Genomic DNA, 20,668 nt, shown 5'->3' with positions numbered 1-20,668 from the left:
ACAGATCATTTTAACCCAACAATGGCCTGATGGTGATTTGTGTAACTGAGCCCAGAGTGGCTTATGAGACTGAAAAGCAGCTGGCTGGATGGACTGTGTTCTCTGTTAATAAATAACCAGAGGAACAGAAACATAAACACCATAAACTAGCATGATTACTACAACATGGGCCTAGTACGGGAGCAGCCTGCACACTGCATGTACCTGGGAAGGTATCTACTTTAAAAACGTGTCGGCTCTGTGCTGCAATGACTTAGAGGTCTGCTCTCACAAGGCTGCACCTCTGCTTCAAAGTACGTATAATGCAGTGTTGATCCTGTCAGCTCAGCTCCTAGTGGTTATTTTATGTAGGGAAGTTTTTCAAAGTACAAAAAGCTGAAATAAAGACAGTCTGCAAAGCTACCATAAGCATGTAATAATTAAAAAGGCATTTCACTTTGATGAGAATGTCAAGTCCACAATGAATGATTAATCCAATGCAGCCAGACCAAAAAGCAGTATAGCGAGATCTTTTTCCATAATGGTAGTGAGGAATTCTGATAGGAGGTGGCAGCTCTGTTAACAGGCAATGATAATAACGAACGACTTGAGACTTGTGTTTTACTTGCGTTCCTGAAATGAGATTAAGTCTGTAAATCTTTTACGGTAAACATCTAATGCAGTTTTTATTGCTATTATGTCAAGTCAAAAGTTTTGCTTGTAAGGAAAAAATAAGTTGCTGCTAGTAGGACAGCACATGGTTTAGAACACGTTTGAAGATCCCTCCAGGCATTTTTTAAGATGTATAAAAATACTGATTGGATGAATAATTTGTGAACCTGTTAACATTCTTAAAATATTGTTCCAGAAGTTTAACTATTGGACACAAGATGTCTCCTACTTCAAAAGTCCAGTGAGTGTACACTTGAGATTTCCACATCACAAAACATGCTTGTACATGCATGTCTTCAAGTCTTCTAGTGTTGAACTCCGCATATACATCACTCTGTACAGTGAAGCTCATACATCAACAACAACTGAAGTAACAATAAGCAAAACACATTTTTGAGTGAAGGGGAACTTTTCCCGTAAATTTTCGACCCAGTTTTTGTTTTACTCTTTCTCCAGGCTTCTGTGAGCTTGTCGAGATGGAGGTCTGACGATGTAAGATTAGTGGATGGCCAATAAGAACGACTTGAGTGACTGAGACCAGTTCGAATATAGAAAACATTTCCTAGAATAAGAATAATTATACTCAGCCTTTTTTAAGATAAAATACTCAAAAATACTGGCATATAATTGGTTCAAAGGTCTATGCAAGATGTTTTAAATTGTGCAGCTATAGTAGAGAGAAAAATTAAACTAAACAGAGATGAAGTGTAAAAAGACAAAATGGATCAAATCACGTCCAAATGATGGAGCTGAGGTACAAGCTTCCATAAGATGGCGTGGACTTATGGAAACATTAAAACAAGAGCATCTCTTGCAAGACATGGATGAATTTAAACACAGTCAAGCAGACACACAAATAAAGACACTGCTCTCTTTGAAAGTGAGTATCTTGTGTTCTGAGTGTGTGTGTGTGTGTTACTCTCACCATTGCGCTGGGGGGGACCTCGACCCATCTGCTGGTTCATGCCAAAGGGGTCCTGAGGGTTTGGGTTCATAGCGCTCGTATGGAGAGCAGAGTCTGAGTTGGTTCTGTGTAGGAGGAAGGAGGAGGAGGAGGAAGAAGAGGAAAATTATGCCAGCACCTTGGACTGAGGCAGAGGATATCTCAGGGCCGTAAGGTCAGTTAGTCATTCTGCTTCCTGCTCTGCCTCCACACAAGCTGCATTCATCTGCAAGCTCACACTAACCTTTACTCATAAACATCCTCACAGCACTGGACTAAATGTTTATCAGTCTGTTAGGAAAACACATTTTGGCTCAGTGATGAAATAAAGATCACCTTAAAGCCCTTAATATAAATATGCTATTGTTTGTTATCCCTAATTATACTGATAGAGGGAAATGACAACGCTGACTTCTCAACATAACATGAAGATCAACTATCTTCCACGCAGTTTATAAAGGTTGAGAAATATAATTTTCTGACAGCGTTTACCTGGAATAGATTTGACAGGGATGCAATCTATACAACATTTCTCCACTAGCTGTTTAAGTAATGACATTTTAAATATATTCTGTTTATTAGTCTGTCAAAGTTTTTTAAATTTAAAAAAAAAATCTGGATAAAATTTCAACTGACAACTACAAAAAAATATTTTATGTGAAATCAGTCTCTTCTTGGCTGTATGTTTCTAATATTTGCCTTGTACCAGCCTCACACACATGCACGGGCCAACCCACACAAACCCTTGAGTCCCATATCACTTCAGCTGCGAGCTTTCTCTAGTGCTATCCATTAAGCCTCAATGGCTTTAATTTAATGCATCATTCCTACTTTCCTTCTAGTACATTTTAGAAAATTGTAGTAATCAGACTTACGTTTGGTCCATCTGAATTTGATGCTTTTAAAACTGCCAGGTTTAGTTTGATTCCGACAATTATGGCAGACAGAATAAGCGTAGAAAAAAAAAAATCTTTTGAATAGCCACTCAAGGTCAGATTTTAAAGCTCAGTTTAACGTACATATTTTTTGTGAATTGTTTGGTTGTCTGGGTAGATGTAAAGGTAACTAATGTAATTATACCACGTAAATGAAAAATACGTAAATAAACATATACATAAAGATCATCAGATCGATCACCAGCCAGATTGTCTGAACAGTTTACATGTTTTTTTAAGTTGTATTTTAAAATCAAAACATGGCAAGCAACACATTATCAAAGGAAAATGCAATATTCCAATGTTGGTAAACTCATTGTATATAACTGAATACATTTGCCATGTTTTCCATTAAACAGCAAGGTCACAAGGTCACCATTAGGATGTATGTCTTTTTACAAAATACACACTTCTAACATTATGAGTTTTTACAGTCTAAATAAGTCATCTTTACAGAATACTGACATTTTGGGAAATGTTTTTACTTACCATCTTAAAGAGAGTTAAGTGAGATCAATGTCATTTTCATCTCTGTGCATTAAATATGATGCTTAACACGTTGTTAGGGCAAGGTATCAATCCTTAAAAATGTTTGGCATCAAAAACGGTCTAGCACTGAATGTTGGCATTGAATGCCTCGTCAGATTTGTAGACCTGTTTACTTTCTCTTTAATCATACATTTACCTATTTAAATCAATTTAGCAAATTTCATTTACGCAGAGCTTTTATACAGCTGCTTGTGTTAAGACAATATTTAACATTTGAGAAGATTGGCTTCTTTTTTTAAATGACAAAAAAGGTTTGTGGAAAAACGTTTATATTTCTTAAAAGTAAGGCATCAAAAAAGGTATAGTTTTGGTATCTATGCTGAAACTCAGGAATCATACTACTACTGGAATTGGAAAATTTTAAAGGATACTCAGGCACTTTGTATTTGTTTAACGAGCAGTTAGCCTACGCACTGAAGCCATTTCTTTACAGCCGGGCACAGTGATCACACTTCATCTGAGAAGTCCTGTTGTGCTTATAGTGAAGTTACTGGCTTCACACACACGTTTCTAACTCTGAACAAAACCCAGCTGACACTTGGATGTACTGGTAACTACCAGCATCCAGTTGTATGCAAAGCTAGGATAAACACGTCACAGAGCTACATCTGTATTGAACCCAGAGAGGTCAAATTCATATTCATTTTCTAACTCTAACTAACAAAAGAAACCTCTCAAATTTTCCTCAGTGAACCACTTAATGTTACTTAACGTACATTTTTCAAAACAAAGCAAATATTTATGTACATTTTGAACAATTAAGTTTGGGAATGTAATCAGAACTCCTCTCTGTGTTGGTCCCATTGCATTGCCCATGAGCACTCAATGTCAACTCAAACTGGATTTGCATTGAATTCAGAAATCTTTAACTCACAAAGAGATCACTTTCAAAAACAACACTTTACAAATACAACACTTGGAGAAGGATGTAAAAAGGCTGAAAGTAAGAAAATTAATTAGGAGCCTTGATGTTAGACTGCGAAGGAGCCATGAGTCCTAAAGCTGGGTTAGTAAGAGAAGAACTATTGATTAATGTTTCAGAAATACCAAACTGGAAAGATGAGTGGAAAACTACAAGGAGAAAAAAATTATGAATAAATCGAACACAACAGTCTTTCGCTGAGATTTTGTGCCCCTCGATCTCAGTGCGTCAAAGGAAGAAAGGAGGGGATTATTGAGATGTTACAAATCAGGCGGAGATTTACAAAGGATAGAAACCAGGACACAATGCAGTCAAGAGACAGAGAACAAAAAGACAAAGAACAGAATTGTTGGCCTGTGTGAGCGAGGGATAAAGCGGTAAAGATAGAAGAGGGAAATAGAGAGAGAGAGAGAGGGGGATCAAAGGTCACCTGTTGAGTTGTGATATTAATCTAAACCCAGGCCGTTTTTCCTCAGTCCATGGCTGCTGTTCCCTTCAAAGAGAGACAGGAAAAGAATGACAGGCAAATTTACTGGGTGAAAGCAGAGACCCCCAGCTCCAACCATAGAGTTTTAAAAAAAGAGAAAATATCTTGGTAAAAAATATGATGAGTTTGTGTTGGCACATATGTGGAAGGAAGAAAGACCCTGGTAAATACTCAGATACAGCACAATAACGTTGTATATTTGAGGAAAATGGAAAGACAGAATAAATTAAAAGCAGAGTGAAGACAGATGAGACGGAAAAAATGAAGACAAACAAAGACATGAGTGCTAACGAGAAGAACGACTGCAAGCCAAGTTTATAAACCTGCAGCTGAGGAGCAGTATCTAATGGGGAGAGAAAACTAGTGCAACACAACCAGCTCTCTGGGGAATGGCTGGCCAGAGAGAGAGAAACTTGATGTGAAGGGTCATTGTCAAAGCCTGAAACGATGGAGTGGGAACAGTGACTAAGTGGATTTTTCTGAAGCGTTCAGCAAAAAGGGATCTCGACTTTTCCTTAGGCTGAAAGTACACAGACTTGGCTTTTTTAAAACTGGTACAACTAGTATTTTAAATTTTAAATAAATATTCCACAAAATACTCAAATTTCCTAGACCACCTTTTTTTTTTTCAGCCATGCTGGTGGTAATGTTCTTAGTATGCTTGCTTACCAGAAATAACTACAGTTTTGGTAATTTTGTTGTTTTTCAGCTTTAATTAAAGAATTACATGGTGATTTCTTCTTCCCAAAAAGTCCAGTGGCACTTACAGGATAATTTCAGTTTATTACAACATGGGATCTTATTTCATAGTTTTGGTGTTCTTTTGGTTATGATAACATTGTACTCAAAACAATTGCTGAGATCTGGGAACACTGTGACATCTCTCTATGAAGTCAGATGTGGCAAGAAACAGGTCAGAAAATTAGACAGGTCGTAAAAAAGTTTGTAAAAAGCTGTTTAGCCAGATTATCTAAACCAACCTGAGGAGGTAAAACTAAAAGTGAGGGAACGTTTTTCTTGTTTTGACACGTGATGTTACTGCATTCTCAGATCTCAGCAATTAACTTGGTGAGTACATTGTTATTATTACTGATAGGAATGTTGGACAAACTGGGCCGTTAACCTGCTAGGCGGCCCTGGAGCAAAAATTAGTCCTTTCCTCCCACTCTGTGCATTTAAGTATGTATTCTGTTGCCAGAGGTGGGAGTAAGTCACACATGAGCAGGTCCAACCCGTTTTCATTCCCAGGTCGTCAAATACCAACGTTTTGTTGGTAACGACCCTTGGCATCTCATACAGACCCACAAGGTACCCTAGTCTGTCTGAGATGCACCGGGCTTTCAATTGACTCCAATGTAAAACCATTTGCGGCAATATTAGACGCTCAGAGGAACTGCTCCGGCCGTCCATTCACTCCAATATTAACCTGACCGCAGCGCTTTAAGACGCTGTGAGCATCAGTCTCATTGGAGAACCGAGGACCCACTACTCGGAAGTATTTTCCTCACTGTTACTGTTAAGGTTTTCTTTCCACGATATCCTTAACATTTCTCAAAACTAAAACACAAAAGTGTCCTTGATAATTTAACAATACGATAGGTTGAAAGCCCGGTGCGTCCCATATAGACACTAAAGGGTACCATGTGCGTCTGTATGAGATGCCAAGGGGCGTGACAAAACGTCGGTATTTGACGGCCTGGGAATGAAAATGGGTTGGCAAGTCACAAGCAAGTCTCAAGTCTTATCCTTCAAGTCTCAAGCAAGTCCCAAGTCACTATGTTTAGACTCAAGCAAGTCAAGTCATTGCTCAGGTCAAGCAAGTCACAAGTCAAGTCACCATGAAGGAAGCATTAAAACAAGAGAGAAATGGGTACAATGGCAAGCCATGTCATGAGAAAACTGCACATTAGTTAGTTAGTTAGTTAGTCTCTATAACTAGGGATGGGTATGGTATGGTTAGGATTTTATTAATACCAATACTACTAATACACACTATTGATAGTGCTCATCGATACCATCGATACTTAAATACTCTTTTGTGTGCAAAATACATGTTATTAAAAATTAGTTAAAAATTATCAGTACTACTTTTATATTAGTTTTGGTTAAAAAAAATTTAACAAAATAGTTTTGTTGATATTGTGGATACGACCAAATACGTGTAGGCCTAATATCGATATCACCACAGTCGGAGAAAGTAAAAGTGAGCGTCCAGCTCATAGTTCAGTTATAAAATCCCAGCGCACCATGAAGCGTTCCTCCTGCCAGGCTGCTGACAGCGCCGTCATCGGCGGAGCAGAGAGCCTCGGTGCAGCCCACAGACTGCTGTCCTGCCCGACCGCCAGGCTGCCCTCCATCTCTATCACCCTTCAACGCTTCCATCACAGTTAGTTTTGTGGTTTGTCGTCATTTTGAGACTTGGTATTGATATCAATGCAAAAACATCATTACGGATGAGTCCTCCTGCTCGTCCTCCTGCACGGCAGTGCGTGCTCCTTTCGAGTCACCTGTCTCAAGTCTAAGTCAAGTCTCATGTCATGAATAACAGCCCTTCGCAACATGATTACCGCGGAACCAGCAGGGGGGCACTTAAGTTCATTAATGCATTTTAACACTCAGAAGTGTTACCACCAGGTGGCATCTGTGAGTGAAGTGGAGCCCAAGAACGCCTCAGGGATCCTGATTTTCGCAATGCACAGTACAATCCACGGGAACATGAAACTTACATTGAGTAACGTGTGCAGCAGGAAGCCAGGGAACAGACAGGCAAATGTTATGAAACCGGCATTCACATAAAGAAAGAAAACTTGAAGTATAACATTTTAATGCTGAATTCTACGTAACGTTCATCTCCATCGTCTTTATCCAGTCTATGCTTTCACACGCTCTGAGAAAACCAGAGTCTGTAAATCAACCATGAATCATAAAAGTCTAATTTACTCATGACATCCGGCCAGATAAGCAAAATTCAGGAGGGTTTACTAGCCAGCTTTTTTGCATAGCAGGAGCACAGTGAGCTACTAGAAATAAGAACATATAGCCAGGAGAGACCCATGTTTGTCTCGGCAGAACCTTTAGAAAAAAGATACAAGCCAGATATGTGCATCAAAGATCTAGACCAAATCAGAACGTTGTTTTAAAAAGTGAGCTGGTCACACTTAACTATGGTCAATACATAGTCAACACTAAAAACTAACCCAAAACACAATTAAACTAAAACTTTCATCAGCCAAAATAATGCAGTGTTAAAGATGAAACACAGACAGACAGTCTCATGGCCAACTGGTGTAAACTAGCCTACTACTGTGCAAGAATGGCCGTGTCTATGTGGCTTTGTACATCTGATGCAGTGTGGAGTGTCTGATTTGTAAGGGCACCAAGATTGCGATGTGATTTAAGGGTGAGAAAGAAGTTGGTGTTTATGAGCAGAAACACTTTTTATAGGAGGGAAGCAATCAGACCACCTAGATGGAGGATAAAAGCCCTCAAGAATCATCACACCACATCTCCCAAAGAGGACATTTTAAGAGCTCTCCTCTGGAAGGCATTTCTACAGAGCAATCTACAGGGAGCTTGGTCTGAGATTTCATCCCGAGAGAGGCTGGTACAGGAATAGCAAAGATGGGTGAATGGAAGAGGAGGAGGGCGTGGGACTGAATCAAGGCTCTAACCCCGAAACAGATGGTCTCCGAAGGGACGCAACCAGGGCTGTACTCAGGTCTGATGTCCCCAGGAACCAATCCCTTATAAGAAATTATCTTCCCAGACACCAGCGTACAGTAATATTTTTTGAAGAAGTACTATACTTTGAGTAAACTCTAGAGGACAGATGGTGGATATAAAAAAATCATGACCTGACTCACTACAGATGGACAAAGTTGGGAAATCACTACTTTTTTTCCTGAAGAAAAACAACAGCCTCACCAAATCCAGAGTGATGATAGAATCTGTTGGCCAGACTGCTGGTCATGGAGCGGTTAAAGGCTATGTGAACAGCTCCGTTCCCCTGCATTTCTGTCATGCTTGACGATCCCTTAGCACTGGCCCACTGCCTCTAAGTCTTCATCTAAAAGGCTGGGAAGCTTGGCATGAGTCATCTTAATACAAACAGTGCAGCAGTAAAAAATATAATGTAATTGCAACCAAACACTTACACAAATGGCACCTTTCAAAATATGTATGCTTACTGCACATCTCTCTCTGCCCCCTGGTTCTCAGACGTTTGCTCTATGCCAATCGTCAGTGCTCGAGCAGCTGGGTGTACAGCAGATAGCTGATCACTGTTGTGGTAGTTAAAGCGCAGAAACAGTTAAAGAGCTCTGTGGCTTTTCTCCAGAGCTGACTGGCGGTAATGCAGTGCAGATGTGGTTGGCGTTGTAAACACTTACCGTCCCACTCTCCCCTGAGATGGACAAGCAGGGATTCTGCCTCTCACTGCAACACAAGAGCCTAAGACCATTTCCATCGATGGATATTAACCCTCTGGGGTCTGAGCCCTTTTTTTCCCTATTACTGGGGCCTCGACTCTCTTGTAAGGCACAAGCAAGTCATTTATTAAATTTTTTCCAGCACAACATTGGCTATTTGAATGTTTGCTGCAGTGATATCACATGATATTATAAAAAAAGTTAATAGAAGAGAAAGCTGAATTTGAATGTTTCAACAATTTCTTCATTTTCCACAACAAACTATGTGCAAAAGTTTACTATCTTCACATTTGTAGCCAAAGGCCTCAGGTGAAAAAAAAAAAATAAATAAATAAATAAATAAATACTCTATTACACAGACAAACAGAACTATTTACATTTTTATCACAACTATCCATATTCGTTTCTGAAACGGGAAACCGACAGCGTCACTTCCGCCAAGCTGTTCTCTCCGTTTCTCAATTTCTGTTCAGTAATAAAACATTTGAAAACATAATTAAACACCAAACAGAATAAAAACACATATTCCACTGTCTGCGTAACATAAAATCTATGGTGCACACGCTACAGCCATTGCCAAGTGCACACGGAAGTAGGAACGTGTCTTTACGTAGCTCAGTACACTTCAGATAACTATCTTGACACATTATTTACTATCTGAAGGTCGCTTCCGTGTGATTTCTAAATGCTCAGGACACAGCATAGATCTCTACAATCACGTTTGTAAATCGGCAATACACCATTTTGCAACAGTGATTGGTGCAGTGCTTTGTGCACGGTTCACCACCTAGTAACACAGCTTGTGATTGGAGAGGAGAGTGTCAACATGTCTGCCAGCAATCTCATTCACCAAAACAGTAAAAAGTTGTTTGTATAGTCGGCATTAGATTATTAAGTACATAAAACATCTAATTATCGTGTTTATTATTTTTCAAACGTGTCCAAAAATAACAGTGTTTCCTTGATGGATTACCATTACCATGGATGGATTATAAGAACAAGTGAAGGCTCCTGTAACAACAGTACGCTGCAGGACAGTTTTTAAAGTCGCTACAGACATCCGTTACAGAGATATTATTAAAAGTATGAAGTGAGTGCTTTTGTGATCGTAAACGACTGATGCGACCCCAGAGGGTTAAGCTGAGGCACTGATCTGTTCTTTGGACAAGAGGAAAATGTTTTTTAAATGTATACAGTACATTAACAATAGTCTCTTGTAAAGGGGTGTAACAAAAGAGAATTTTCTTCAATGAGATAGGATCTCTTAGCAGGCTACTGAAAGAAGAGCCTCCCTAATCTGGCTAGACTTCAGTCCACTCTGATTTCCCCTCCAACATGTGTTGTGTCTTTCAGTTCCGTCAGCGGTGTAAGAGTAAAAACACTGATTGTGCAAAAGCAAGCTTATGTACAGTTCATTCATTTTCCCCCACATATACAGCTTACAGTACAAGGACACTCTTGCAAAATATTGATGTTGAAATGACATTAATCACAATATCATTTGGGAAATTACCGGGTTGCAATGGAGTATGATCCTGACAAGTGGTGCTATTTTGCTCCTGGGTCCAAGAGGTTGATAAAATGTCACATGACAATTCACAATTAGTGCAAACAACTGACAATCAGATATTTAAATTAAAGTTATGCTTGAACCCATTGGTCTACCCAGGACACCTGGGAATTATGTCGCTATCATACTTGTTTATGCCAACATATTTTATATGCTAAAATTGCATGAGAATATGCACTGACATCCTATTTTGGAAGTAGAATGATGGAGCTGCTATGGTACAGTATGATGGTTTAGTACCATTGTCCAATTCTTTAGGAGAAATCCTGGATTATATTTCTATGTGTCCTTTGACTTCAAATGTTCTACAATGCTTTCTTCAACGGTACTGGTTGGTAGAAATATGAAATGTTTGTCTTGTCTGTAAGGGTTTTCTGGTCAGATTTTCCGGAGATGAGGAACGGACCTGCTGCATGCATCTTAAGTTCTATCCTACTACTTCTACGTAACGTTCATCTCCATCTTCTTTATCCATTCTACTCTTTCACATGCTCTGTGAAAACCAGACTCTGTAAATCAACCATGAATCATAAAGGTCTAATTTACTCATGACATCTTGCCAGATCCTGATAGGCAAAATTTCAGGAGGGTTTACTAGCCAGCTTTTTTACATAGCAGGAGCACAGTGAGCTACTAGAAATAAGAATGTATAGCCAGGAGAAACCCATGTTTGATCTAGACCAAATCAGAACGTTGTTTTAAAAGTGAGCTGGTCACACTAAACTATGGTCCATACATAAAAACACTAAAACCAACCCAAAACACAATTAAACTAAAACTTGTGTAAAATGTTCTTATGATAAGTGGATAGGTGGACATTAAGCAGATGGATCTGGGTGCTCTGCAAGCTTTCAGACTCTTGTCTGTTGGGACACAGTCAGGTTAAGCCAGCACTAAGGGAACCTTGTATATCTCTACCTGTGACACTGCAGTGGGCCAAAATCTACTGTTGAGGGGGAAGTGTATCCCTGTTACACACTGTGACAACAATCTGCTGCAGGTTGAAGCAGGAGGCTATGCTTGGCCTGCAGAGACTTGAAAGAGCAGATGCCAATCACATATACAGGGCTATTGGCGGGGAATGATGGAAGAGAAGAAAAAACCCAAAGGAAGAGATGAGCATGAGTAGAATAAAGTAGAGATAAATGGTGTGCCTTTTCACAAGGTTACATGAAACATTGTTTATGTAACCTTTGTTTTTTTTCACAATTCCAAAAGCAGGAAGATTGTGATTTAACAGCTACAATCAAAAACAGCATGTGCGAGGACTGTTATGTCTACACAGACCACGTATGGCAATCAATGCAAAATAATTTTGTCACAAACTGCTGTGGTCCATCACTTTGCAGCATATAACAAATAGGTTTATGCTACAGAAAGATTAATCTCATCAATTCAGAGGTTCACTTCATGTGGTGTATGAATGATAGGTCTACTACCCAAGCCTGCATGTGCCTTCATGACATGAATTAAAATGGTTGTCATGTTTTTTTTCATACTCTAACTGAAGTTTAGATGACGTGATACTCAAGCTTTCATTGAGAAACATTGAAGTCTGGAACAAAGCAGTGCTGCGTAAATTAAACGTAAGAGTCTGCGTTCGGTGCTTTGTGCCACATGGCTCTCCAGGAAACACACCCACTCTGAGAACACTGACATCTTGTTGCTCCGTGAGGACATTTGTTAGCCAACCTGTTTTGTGCTGTCAACAATGATGAGAGGGCGTGGGCCTTATTCACTTCTACAGTACAAGCTGTTATAGGACGCTCAACACGGAGCCTGGCGAATGTCTGTGTCGGCGCTGTGGATGAAGACGAGGCAGGGTGATTGGCAGACGGCCAGCTTACAAAACACAAGTGTGGAGACAGAGCAAGAGTGAAAGAGAGTGAGTGGGGAGGAGCTTGGCTGAGCTTTTTATCACAGGGCCATAATTCACTCCCTTGTAAACACTGAGGAAAAACTGTCTGCCAATACACTGACTGCTCTACATAGGCACCACCAGAGCTGGAAAAAGGGATCTTGCAGCTCACATCAAGGTCAGCTAGTGTAGCATTGTTTTCCAGCAGGTACTGCTATTGAATTTCTGCTAAGTTGGAGATTCTATACCACAAGGCAGTGGTGCTGTGACAACATAAAATCCCTAAACAGTAGGACGACTGCTGTTGGGTATGACCTTTAAAGCAAAAGGCTATCTGTCAAACACCTTTAGGTAGATGAAGCCTTCCCAGGGCTAACACAGCATCCTGAAACTTGAAACATTTGTGCAGAAATAATGAAAGCCCCACCCGTCACCCTGCCACAGTTCTGCCCTGGACATCCACTGATGATATACATTTCTGATTTGTGTTTGATCAAGATGGCTGGTCTGTGGATATATAAAGACAATACTAGTATAATACAGAGAGGCTTGATACAGGAAACAGACTGGCAAGAGGAAACAGTTCCTGTTGTAAAATAATCTAGTTAGAGGAAGAAGAGAAGACAATAACCATTCTGTCAGCAACTCAACAGATGCGTTACTCACCTTCTCCAGTTGTTGTCCAGAGGTGGGGACAGGTACACGGCTCCATACGGAGAACTCTCTAAGTAAGGTTTAGTTAAGGAAATTGTTGGCACAAATACAGAAACATCACTGTGATATTAAGTTAATTTCAAAAAGACTGCATGTATCACCACACAGAAAGAAATGGAGGACAACTAGAACACATTTCCAATCTGACATAAAATAAGTAGAATCTTAGATGGTGAGAATTTGACATGTTCAAAGAGAAAAGAAAGCATTCATATAGTAAGCGCATTCTCATCAATGCCCTATTGTAGTGAAAGACAAGTTTGAACAATAGCTGCCTTTTTCAAATACTTAAAGAAACAATGCCAGCATTATTTGATTTACTACTAAATGCAGAGGCAGCGTTCCTGGCATTGTCTGTGAAAGGGCAGGACATCAGAAGGGTGGTGTTTCGTCTTGCAGACAGTCACTCTTTTAATGGTTGCAAGTCGAGCTCCTCTGCTCTGGAAACGGTCTCTTCTCTGGGTAGTTGTTTAGAGAGAGGTGTGTAAAAATGTTGACCGATCCATACAAACAAGGTAAAGCGAGATTGGGTGTCACACAAGGCCAACCAATGTTCAACGCAGCATCTGTTTAGGCCTTGGACAAATTATTATCAGTATTGAGACAGATTTACAGAGTTTGAAGCCCTGCTATCACTCATCACCCCCTACACAAAACATGGGATAAGCCCCTTTTCAAATATACACTAATACAACTAAGTGGAAAAAACACTATTGTGGTTTCTCTAGACGCAGAAGAGGAAAGGGAACAATCCTGTCAACCTGGTTATTTGACTGGTTCATGTGTTCTTCCTTAACACCTCAGCAACTATAATGATCACAAACTGTCGATGGCACGCTTAAGTTCTGTATCCAGTATGTAGAAACTACATAAGCAGTGACTGTAAAATTGGGATATAATTCAAAAATGGCCCTGTATTTCTTTAACCAATCAGTCACAAACCACTTTTCCATTTTCAAATTATGGCACTATTATTGGATAAGCCACAAACCACACTACACATTTTAATTTTCAAGTTGTTGCGCTGCTCCATGTCATCATCATTTAAACCACTTTCCATAGCAGATGATGGTCTCGTTTGCAGCTGTGAGGCTCAATTGATTCTCAGTGGACGTAGGGCCGGCTCTGCTGATCAGGTGAACTAGGGAGCTGCCAAGTGCTCTGCTTTTTCCTGGGGGCCCCCCATTTGCAAAGTTTTTTTTTTTATTGTAGCAGAGAAGACTGTAGCTTGCTGAAGGACTGAGTATTGGGATTTTCAATACTAGTGCTGAAACGATGAGTTTAGGTATCAATGCAAACCAATTTTCAATACCTTACTTTGTGGGAGATAAACATCTTTTTCTACAAAAACCTTTTTTACCATTTAACATGAGAAGTCAGACTTTTTAAATGTTAAATATTGTCTAAACACAAGCAGCACAAGGATTTTGCCTACATAAAATACAGTCTAAAATCTATAAAATTATGATGCAATCAGTACACATCCGATTAAAGAATAATTAAATAAGACTATGAATCTGATCAGGTATCCAGTGTCACATTACAGTACGATCGATACCCAGCCCTACTTGATACCATTATTTTGGCGATACACATTTACAGCCCTTTCAGTGGTTTGATTGTCAAAAATATGAGCAATGACAGCATGGTCACAGAATATTGTGCAAGAAAGAGCAATCTGGCAGTTTGATATATCTATAATAACATAAAATCAGTCTACTTTGAAGCATGCATTGTACAAGTGTTTATTTTTGTGGAAAGAGGTGGATATGGGCACTAAAGCTAAATATTATCCAGGGTCCCAAAAAACCTGAGGCCGGCCCTAGGTGAATGCTTTCCTGACACAAATCTTACAGCAAAAACAGAGCTCACTGACATTTAGAATTTCCCTACAGGCGCCACTGCATCAATTCAGTATCACGTTGTTTTTACTGGGCAGCCTTGAAATAAGTATTTATAGTTTGGAATGTGAATAAGGATTGTAGAATTGGACCCCTATTTCTTACATTGGGCTGTGGAGCTGAAGTTGCAGGACCAGTATTGAGAGAAGACAAAGAATCCTCCTTCATAGTTACAGTGTGGATAACATCAAGAAAGACATAACCTGTTCTTTCACCTACTTCAACACTATTTTACAGAACTGCTGTTGTGCAGAGCTGAGTTCATCCAAGAACTTAAGATGTATTTTGACCAATTTTCAAAGTATCTCAAAGTCCTAAATATTGTCAATTTGTCACCCAACAATAAATCAAAACACATTTTATTTTAATCCTAACTTTTCAACAAAATTCAACTTATTTTATGTAGGGCATATCTGACCAAATGATGATTTTAGAAAATGTTGGTCAGTTGTATGCGTTTTTATTAATTTGGGGTTGGTGGTTGGCTGTAGCATGGAAACACAGCATTCTAACAAAACAAAAAACTAAAATGAAAGAAATTGTAAGCAAATACATACTGTACTCAGCAAAAAAACTTTCATGAGTGTCAGTTTTTTCCTGTATGGAACAGAAAAAGTTATAGAATAACCACCATCACTCATGACCTAGAGACTAGACCACTTCGGGTCTTGTTTGAGCCTTGTTTTTCTGTCCTATGTTGCACTGGCTCAAACAAATGCACTTGTTTTCAAAGAATACAAAGACATGAACAGAATTAAAGTCCGACTTAAGTGCTCATCATTCACTCTGCTGAGATTTTAAAACTGACAAATTAAATGCATTTGTGAAGGAGATGCTGAGATGTCCACTTAGACAAATACCTTGTGACTAGGGACTGACGGGGCAGTCCTGTGTATATTGGCAGTAACAACAACAACAACAATCTCTTTCACCAGTGACCTTTACACCATTTTGACCAGACCATCTATATGCCTAAAGGATACGTGCATGCACAGTACACACATATGTGGAACCAACACCACCCATCAAATACAAATGGGCCAACTGTTTCTTTTTTTAATACTAACAAGAGCAGACTTCTATAGCAATGCCTCTACTCAGGATGTATACTTTACAGTATGTTCTACATTACAACACATTCACAATAAACAGGAAAGTTTAAGCCAAACCACAGAGCTTGCTTACATTGCCTAGTTTTAAAATTACACTGTTAATCAATCAGGAACCCTTTGAAACAGTTGAGCATGTTTATAGCTATGCTATGCTGGCTGAACCTTCTTCAATTTAAACAGTTGAACATCCCTCTCAATGTAGGTCATCCCCATCTAGTGTACACATCAGCCATGCCCACATGAAAAACATGCATGACTCTATACAAATTGTAGAAACAAACAAGTTTTATCAGTGATGTCATACTGTACTGACAATGACAGAAAAACTAATGTGGATTTGTGCAACGTTTTCCTCAACATACTGCATGAATCCTAATGACCATTACGTTACGCATCTGTTCCGATTGTTCGCCACAGAAATATACACTCCCCTCCAGCTATCACACACCATAGTGTATGACAAGTTACTGAATCATCTGTGTCCCGAGGCAGGGAATAAACAGATCCGCTTATCAAAACGCTGTGAGGTGGGGGCGTGCTGGATCAGTGGGCTAAGTGGTGTTTCATGTAAATGCAACATATTGGGTGTGAATCCAGATCAGGAAATTTAATCCATGTCCTGTATCTCTTTACTACAAACTATCTCATTAACCATATATTATTTTTAAAGCCTTTTTAAACAATATATATATATATATACACTAAATGTTTCACAGAATAAAAAGTAATAATATTGATGCAGAAGGAGCGGCACTGCATTGTAGTGTGACAGTGTGCTTAGATCATAAATGTACTGTATTTAGTGTTGAGTATTAACTCAACAGTTCTAATGATCATTTATAAGAAGTAACAGATTTTGTGTGATCATGTATAGAGTTATAATAGGGACTGCACATAGTGGTCTCATTCAAAACAATTAGACACTTGAGTAGTTAGGAAGACAACAGGGACCTTCCTGCACTTCAAATCGAATATGTAATGATTCCCAAGGTGCTTAAATCAACTTTTTCTCTCTTATTCTCTTCCAAGACAAATTTGGCAGTAGTGCGTTAATTGATTTAATTTTCAGAACAGTATAGTTGCACAAGGCGATCCAGTATGTGAAGAATAAAATGGCCGCTAATCATCATGGTTCTAAATTCAACCACTGGTTTACGTGTCTCTGTTCTGTACTACATGAGATAACTACGCAGCTTTGACGAATTCTGTGATAAATTCTGACACACACCCCACGTGGTAGCTGACTGGTGACAACATTCATTGTGATTAGCTGTGCATTGTAAATGGGAGCAATCTGGCTTACAAAAAACTTACAAAGCCTGAATTATAAGACTACAAACCATTAATATTGTAACCAATAGTAGCGGAAAAAGACTTATTCTTCTGCTCTTACTCACCCCAACTCTAAGGATACTCTGGGGAAACGGATTTTAAAGGGTGTAGCTGAGAATTAATACGTAAACGCTCACTCCTCTGTTCCTCATTCTGTGTATTACCACCATTGCAACAATTAGATCCTGCTGCAGCTTCCTCATAAAAATCACATCTGCTGCTACACTTACGTATGTAAAATACAAACAAGGATACACGACCTGAGTGTGGAGTATGCTGAGAATCTCCAACTGTCAATGTCCATTAGACATAAGTAAAGCGCACTGTCTCTGCGTCACACTTCAGATTAGCATAATGACTAATTCTGTTCCTGAGGCTACAAAACAACTGCCTACACTGGTAAGTGTTGTCATGCTTGAAACCACACCACAACACAAACCGCCATAAATATAAAAAAAAAAAACCAACAACAATGAAGACCAACCACCTGGAAGCCACAACACCCACTTCCACATCACTGATTACCCTTTGCGATCTCGTACTGTCAGTGATTTAGGCTTGGAAGGATATCTGCCGTCCGTGCTTGTCAATGGGTCGGCGATGGGGAGAGTTGATTCGGTTGCGGTCCCTGTGAACCCTCTCGACCAGCCCATGGTGGCGGGTCCCTCTGACCGAGTCCAACCCTGACGGAAAGCCACCCTGAGAAAGAGACATCAGACACATAACACAACAGTTTCCCACAGGTTGGCAGGGAGAGAGGAAGAATGGCAATCACCTTGTCAAATGTCATTTTAATCAAACTTCAGCTGTATCTGAATGCAGTATTTTTAGTAATTTTGTTTAGTGAGCAAAAAACAAAAAACAAAACAATATTTCATTTGTATTACTGCCTCAAATTAAGTCTCAACTTAGATCTAAAGCCTCTGTTATCTTGAAAAATACTTTCATCAAAAATGCCAGATTTGAATGCCACATTAGTGTATCATAGCAATGAAATTAAGAAAAAATGTACTCTCAAGATTTGTAATTAAATTAAAATGAAACAAAAATGTACTCTAATGCCAATGTATTTATTTGGATTCAACACTTAAACATGGTCACTTAAAAAGAGTACTGCTTCGACCCGTCGAGAGTTAGAAGTTATTACAAGTTTAAAGCCCCAATCCTTTATCGCCCTGTTTGCAGCAAAAGCCATAGACCACATCGTTCACACTTTAATTGCTGCTTATATAGTCAACAATGTCTGAAATTGAATATATGATCCACATTTGAATGTTGGCCATGTGCGCACTGCAGACTAAATGCAGTTCGGGGATTTAAATAAAATTGTTTGAGAGTTTTACTAAGTTCAGAGCTGGCTACATTGAGTACTCTGCATTCATTTAAATGAATTAGGGTTGACAAAGTGGTTATCATCAAGTGGAATCTAGGAGCCATTTAGTTTGTCGAGTTTTCTTCCCAGAAGAGAAGGTGAATGGACTCCATAAGTAAGAGGGGCTTTCTCCCTCCATGTGGGGATTGATTTCTGGACCTGGCCACAGTGCAATTACTGCTCTACCTCTAAGTGCCATTCTTTCAAGTAACAAGGGCACTTTCACCTGGACCCTCTGTATCCCAGCATAGCCCACTCCTTGGAGAGCTGACACAGATACAGGACCAGCACTGCAGAGAAGCGCTGTTGGATCTCATACAGCACGGCACTGCTTGAAGGAGTGCTGACAACTACTGCACTGATCTTTTATTCCATCTTTTTTCCAGTCAGCAGGTAAATTATTTAACACTCTCCAGAGAAGCTTGTTTGCACTTATGAAGGTCCAGTACAGCATTTTGCTGTTAGACTAGACCAGTGGTTCCCAAAGTGGGTGCTGCGGCACCCTGGGGTGACTTGAGGACGGGCCAAGGGTGCCGCAAGATTTCACAACATTCGAAATAATTTACATTAATTACGTTTTATGCTACGTTTTCAAACATATCAAAACGGAAGAAAAAAAGCAACAAATCTCACTGTATAAAAAAACTGCAGTTATGTTGACGCTAATGACAAGGCAACGCATGGTTGGCGGTTGTCATAGTAACACAACACGCTTTCCGGCTCGGTGGTTTTCAGGAGCTGAACATTCAAAAATAGTGACCGTCAGAGCAAACGATGGAAAAATTCGACACATCAAACAGAGCTGAAGAAATGCCGATGCATCTCAGCCCTCAACACAGTCTAAGATGACTGAATCTGAGCCGACCAACAAAACTAAAATCAGACTCAACACTACTCGGCTAACGGCTTAACAGACCGGCTTTTTGGCTGATTGTGGGAGACGGTTATCCATTATTGTCAGATGGCGCGTTCACTGTGGTATTGTGCTCTCCCAACATCATATATGTGTGATCTGGCTCTATCACCCCTGGTATACATGAAAACAAGACTGGAAACTGCCTGTCAGTGGAGTCAGACCTGCAGGTTTTGCTCTCTCCCCACATCAGAGAGTGTTCGCAACAGCAGGCTCACATGTCCCATAAAAATGCCTGCAACCTTTTTATTGGTTTGTCCTTGTAAACCTTAAATATGGAATATATTTTAATTTGGAATAAAATGAAAGAAATCCATTGAACATTAGTGTTTATAATTGTATTCATTGCTGCTGTGGTCTAAAAAAGTTCGGCCTCTGGACTAGACTACATTAAAAGCTGGGGGTTATTGTGGTAAGGCCTTGAAAACCCTGTGAATGAGAACAAGACCATAAAATGGTAGATGGTAATCCCAAGTTAAGCAAATATTCATGTTTAGTTTGACATCAAACATCCTTTTTCTTTAAGAAAAGAATTTGAGTACATTCACACAAAATAAACTGATTTACAGCACCAGAACATCTACAAGGCTGTGTTCAGACTGACACTCAGCACTATGTGAAAATATGCCGCCTACTCATTTATTTAAATTGCACTGCTGCGTTGGCACAGCTGGGGTGCTGATGCAGAGGGCTCCATCCAAAAAAAACAAAAAAAACAGCAGGGCCATCCAGCAAAAAAGTTTAACCTGAATTTCTGCCGCAACACAATGGGACATCATAGCTGCAACAGTGCTATTTTTGGTCTGAACACCTGGTAACAGAGGCATGACAACTGTAATTGTGTGGTCAGAGAAAACACGAAGCGAATTTTAGTGGCGGTGCGATTGCATACAAAGTCAATGGGACGGCACAAATTGACGTGAAGACGCGTCCACGTGGGTTGAAAGTTTGTGTGCTTTCTGTCTGAACAGACCTTAAGAAA

At 39.6% G+C, this 20,668-nt stretch overlaps 1 protein-coding gene across 4 annotated transcripts in view; it reads right to left on the bottom strand.

Moving 5' to 3' along the window:
- Window positions 1-20,668, bottom strand: part of crtc3 (CREB regulated transcription coactivator 3) — a 43,224-nt gene that overhangs the window by 15,490 nt on the left and 7,066 nt on the right. For 2 of the 4 annotated variants that reach the window (XM_044204815.1, XM_044204823.1), the window contains exons 3-6: window positions 17,972-18,100; window positions 13,009-13,070; window positions 4,431-4,493; window positions 1,577-1,680 (exon numbers count right to left, since the gene is read on the bottom strand). In XM_044204815.1, coding sequence (XP_044060750.1) covers window positions 1,577-1,680; window positions 4,431-4,493; window positions 13,009-13,070; window positions 17,972-18,100 — 358 coding nt within the window. The remainder of the gene's footprint in view (window positions 1-1,576; window positions 1,681-4,430; window positions 4,494-13,008; window positions 13,071-17,971; window positions 18,101-20,668) is intronic. The other 2 variants (XM_044204831.1, XM_044204840.1) reach the window with 1 other exon arrangement.

Source organism: Siniperca chuatsi, linkage group LG1, assembly GCF_020085105.1.
Source record: "Siniperca chuatsi isolate FFG_IHB_CAS linkage group LG1, ASM2008510v1, whole genome shotgun sequence".
Classification (NCBI taxonomy): domain Eukaryota; kingdom Metazoa; phylum Chordata; class Actinopteri; order Centrarchiformes; family Sinipercidae; genus Siniperca; species Siniperca chuatsi.
This window is presented reverse-complemented; position numbering and strand designations above follow the sequence as displayed.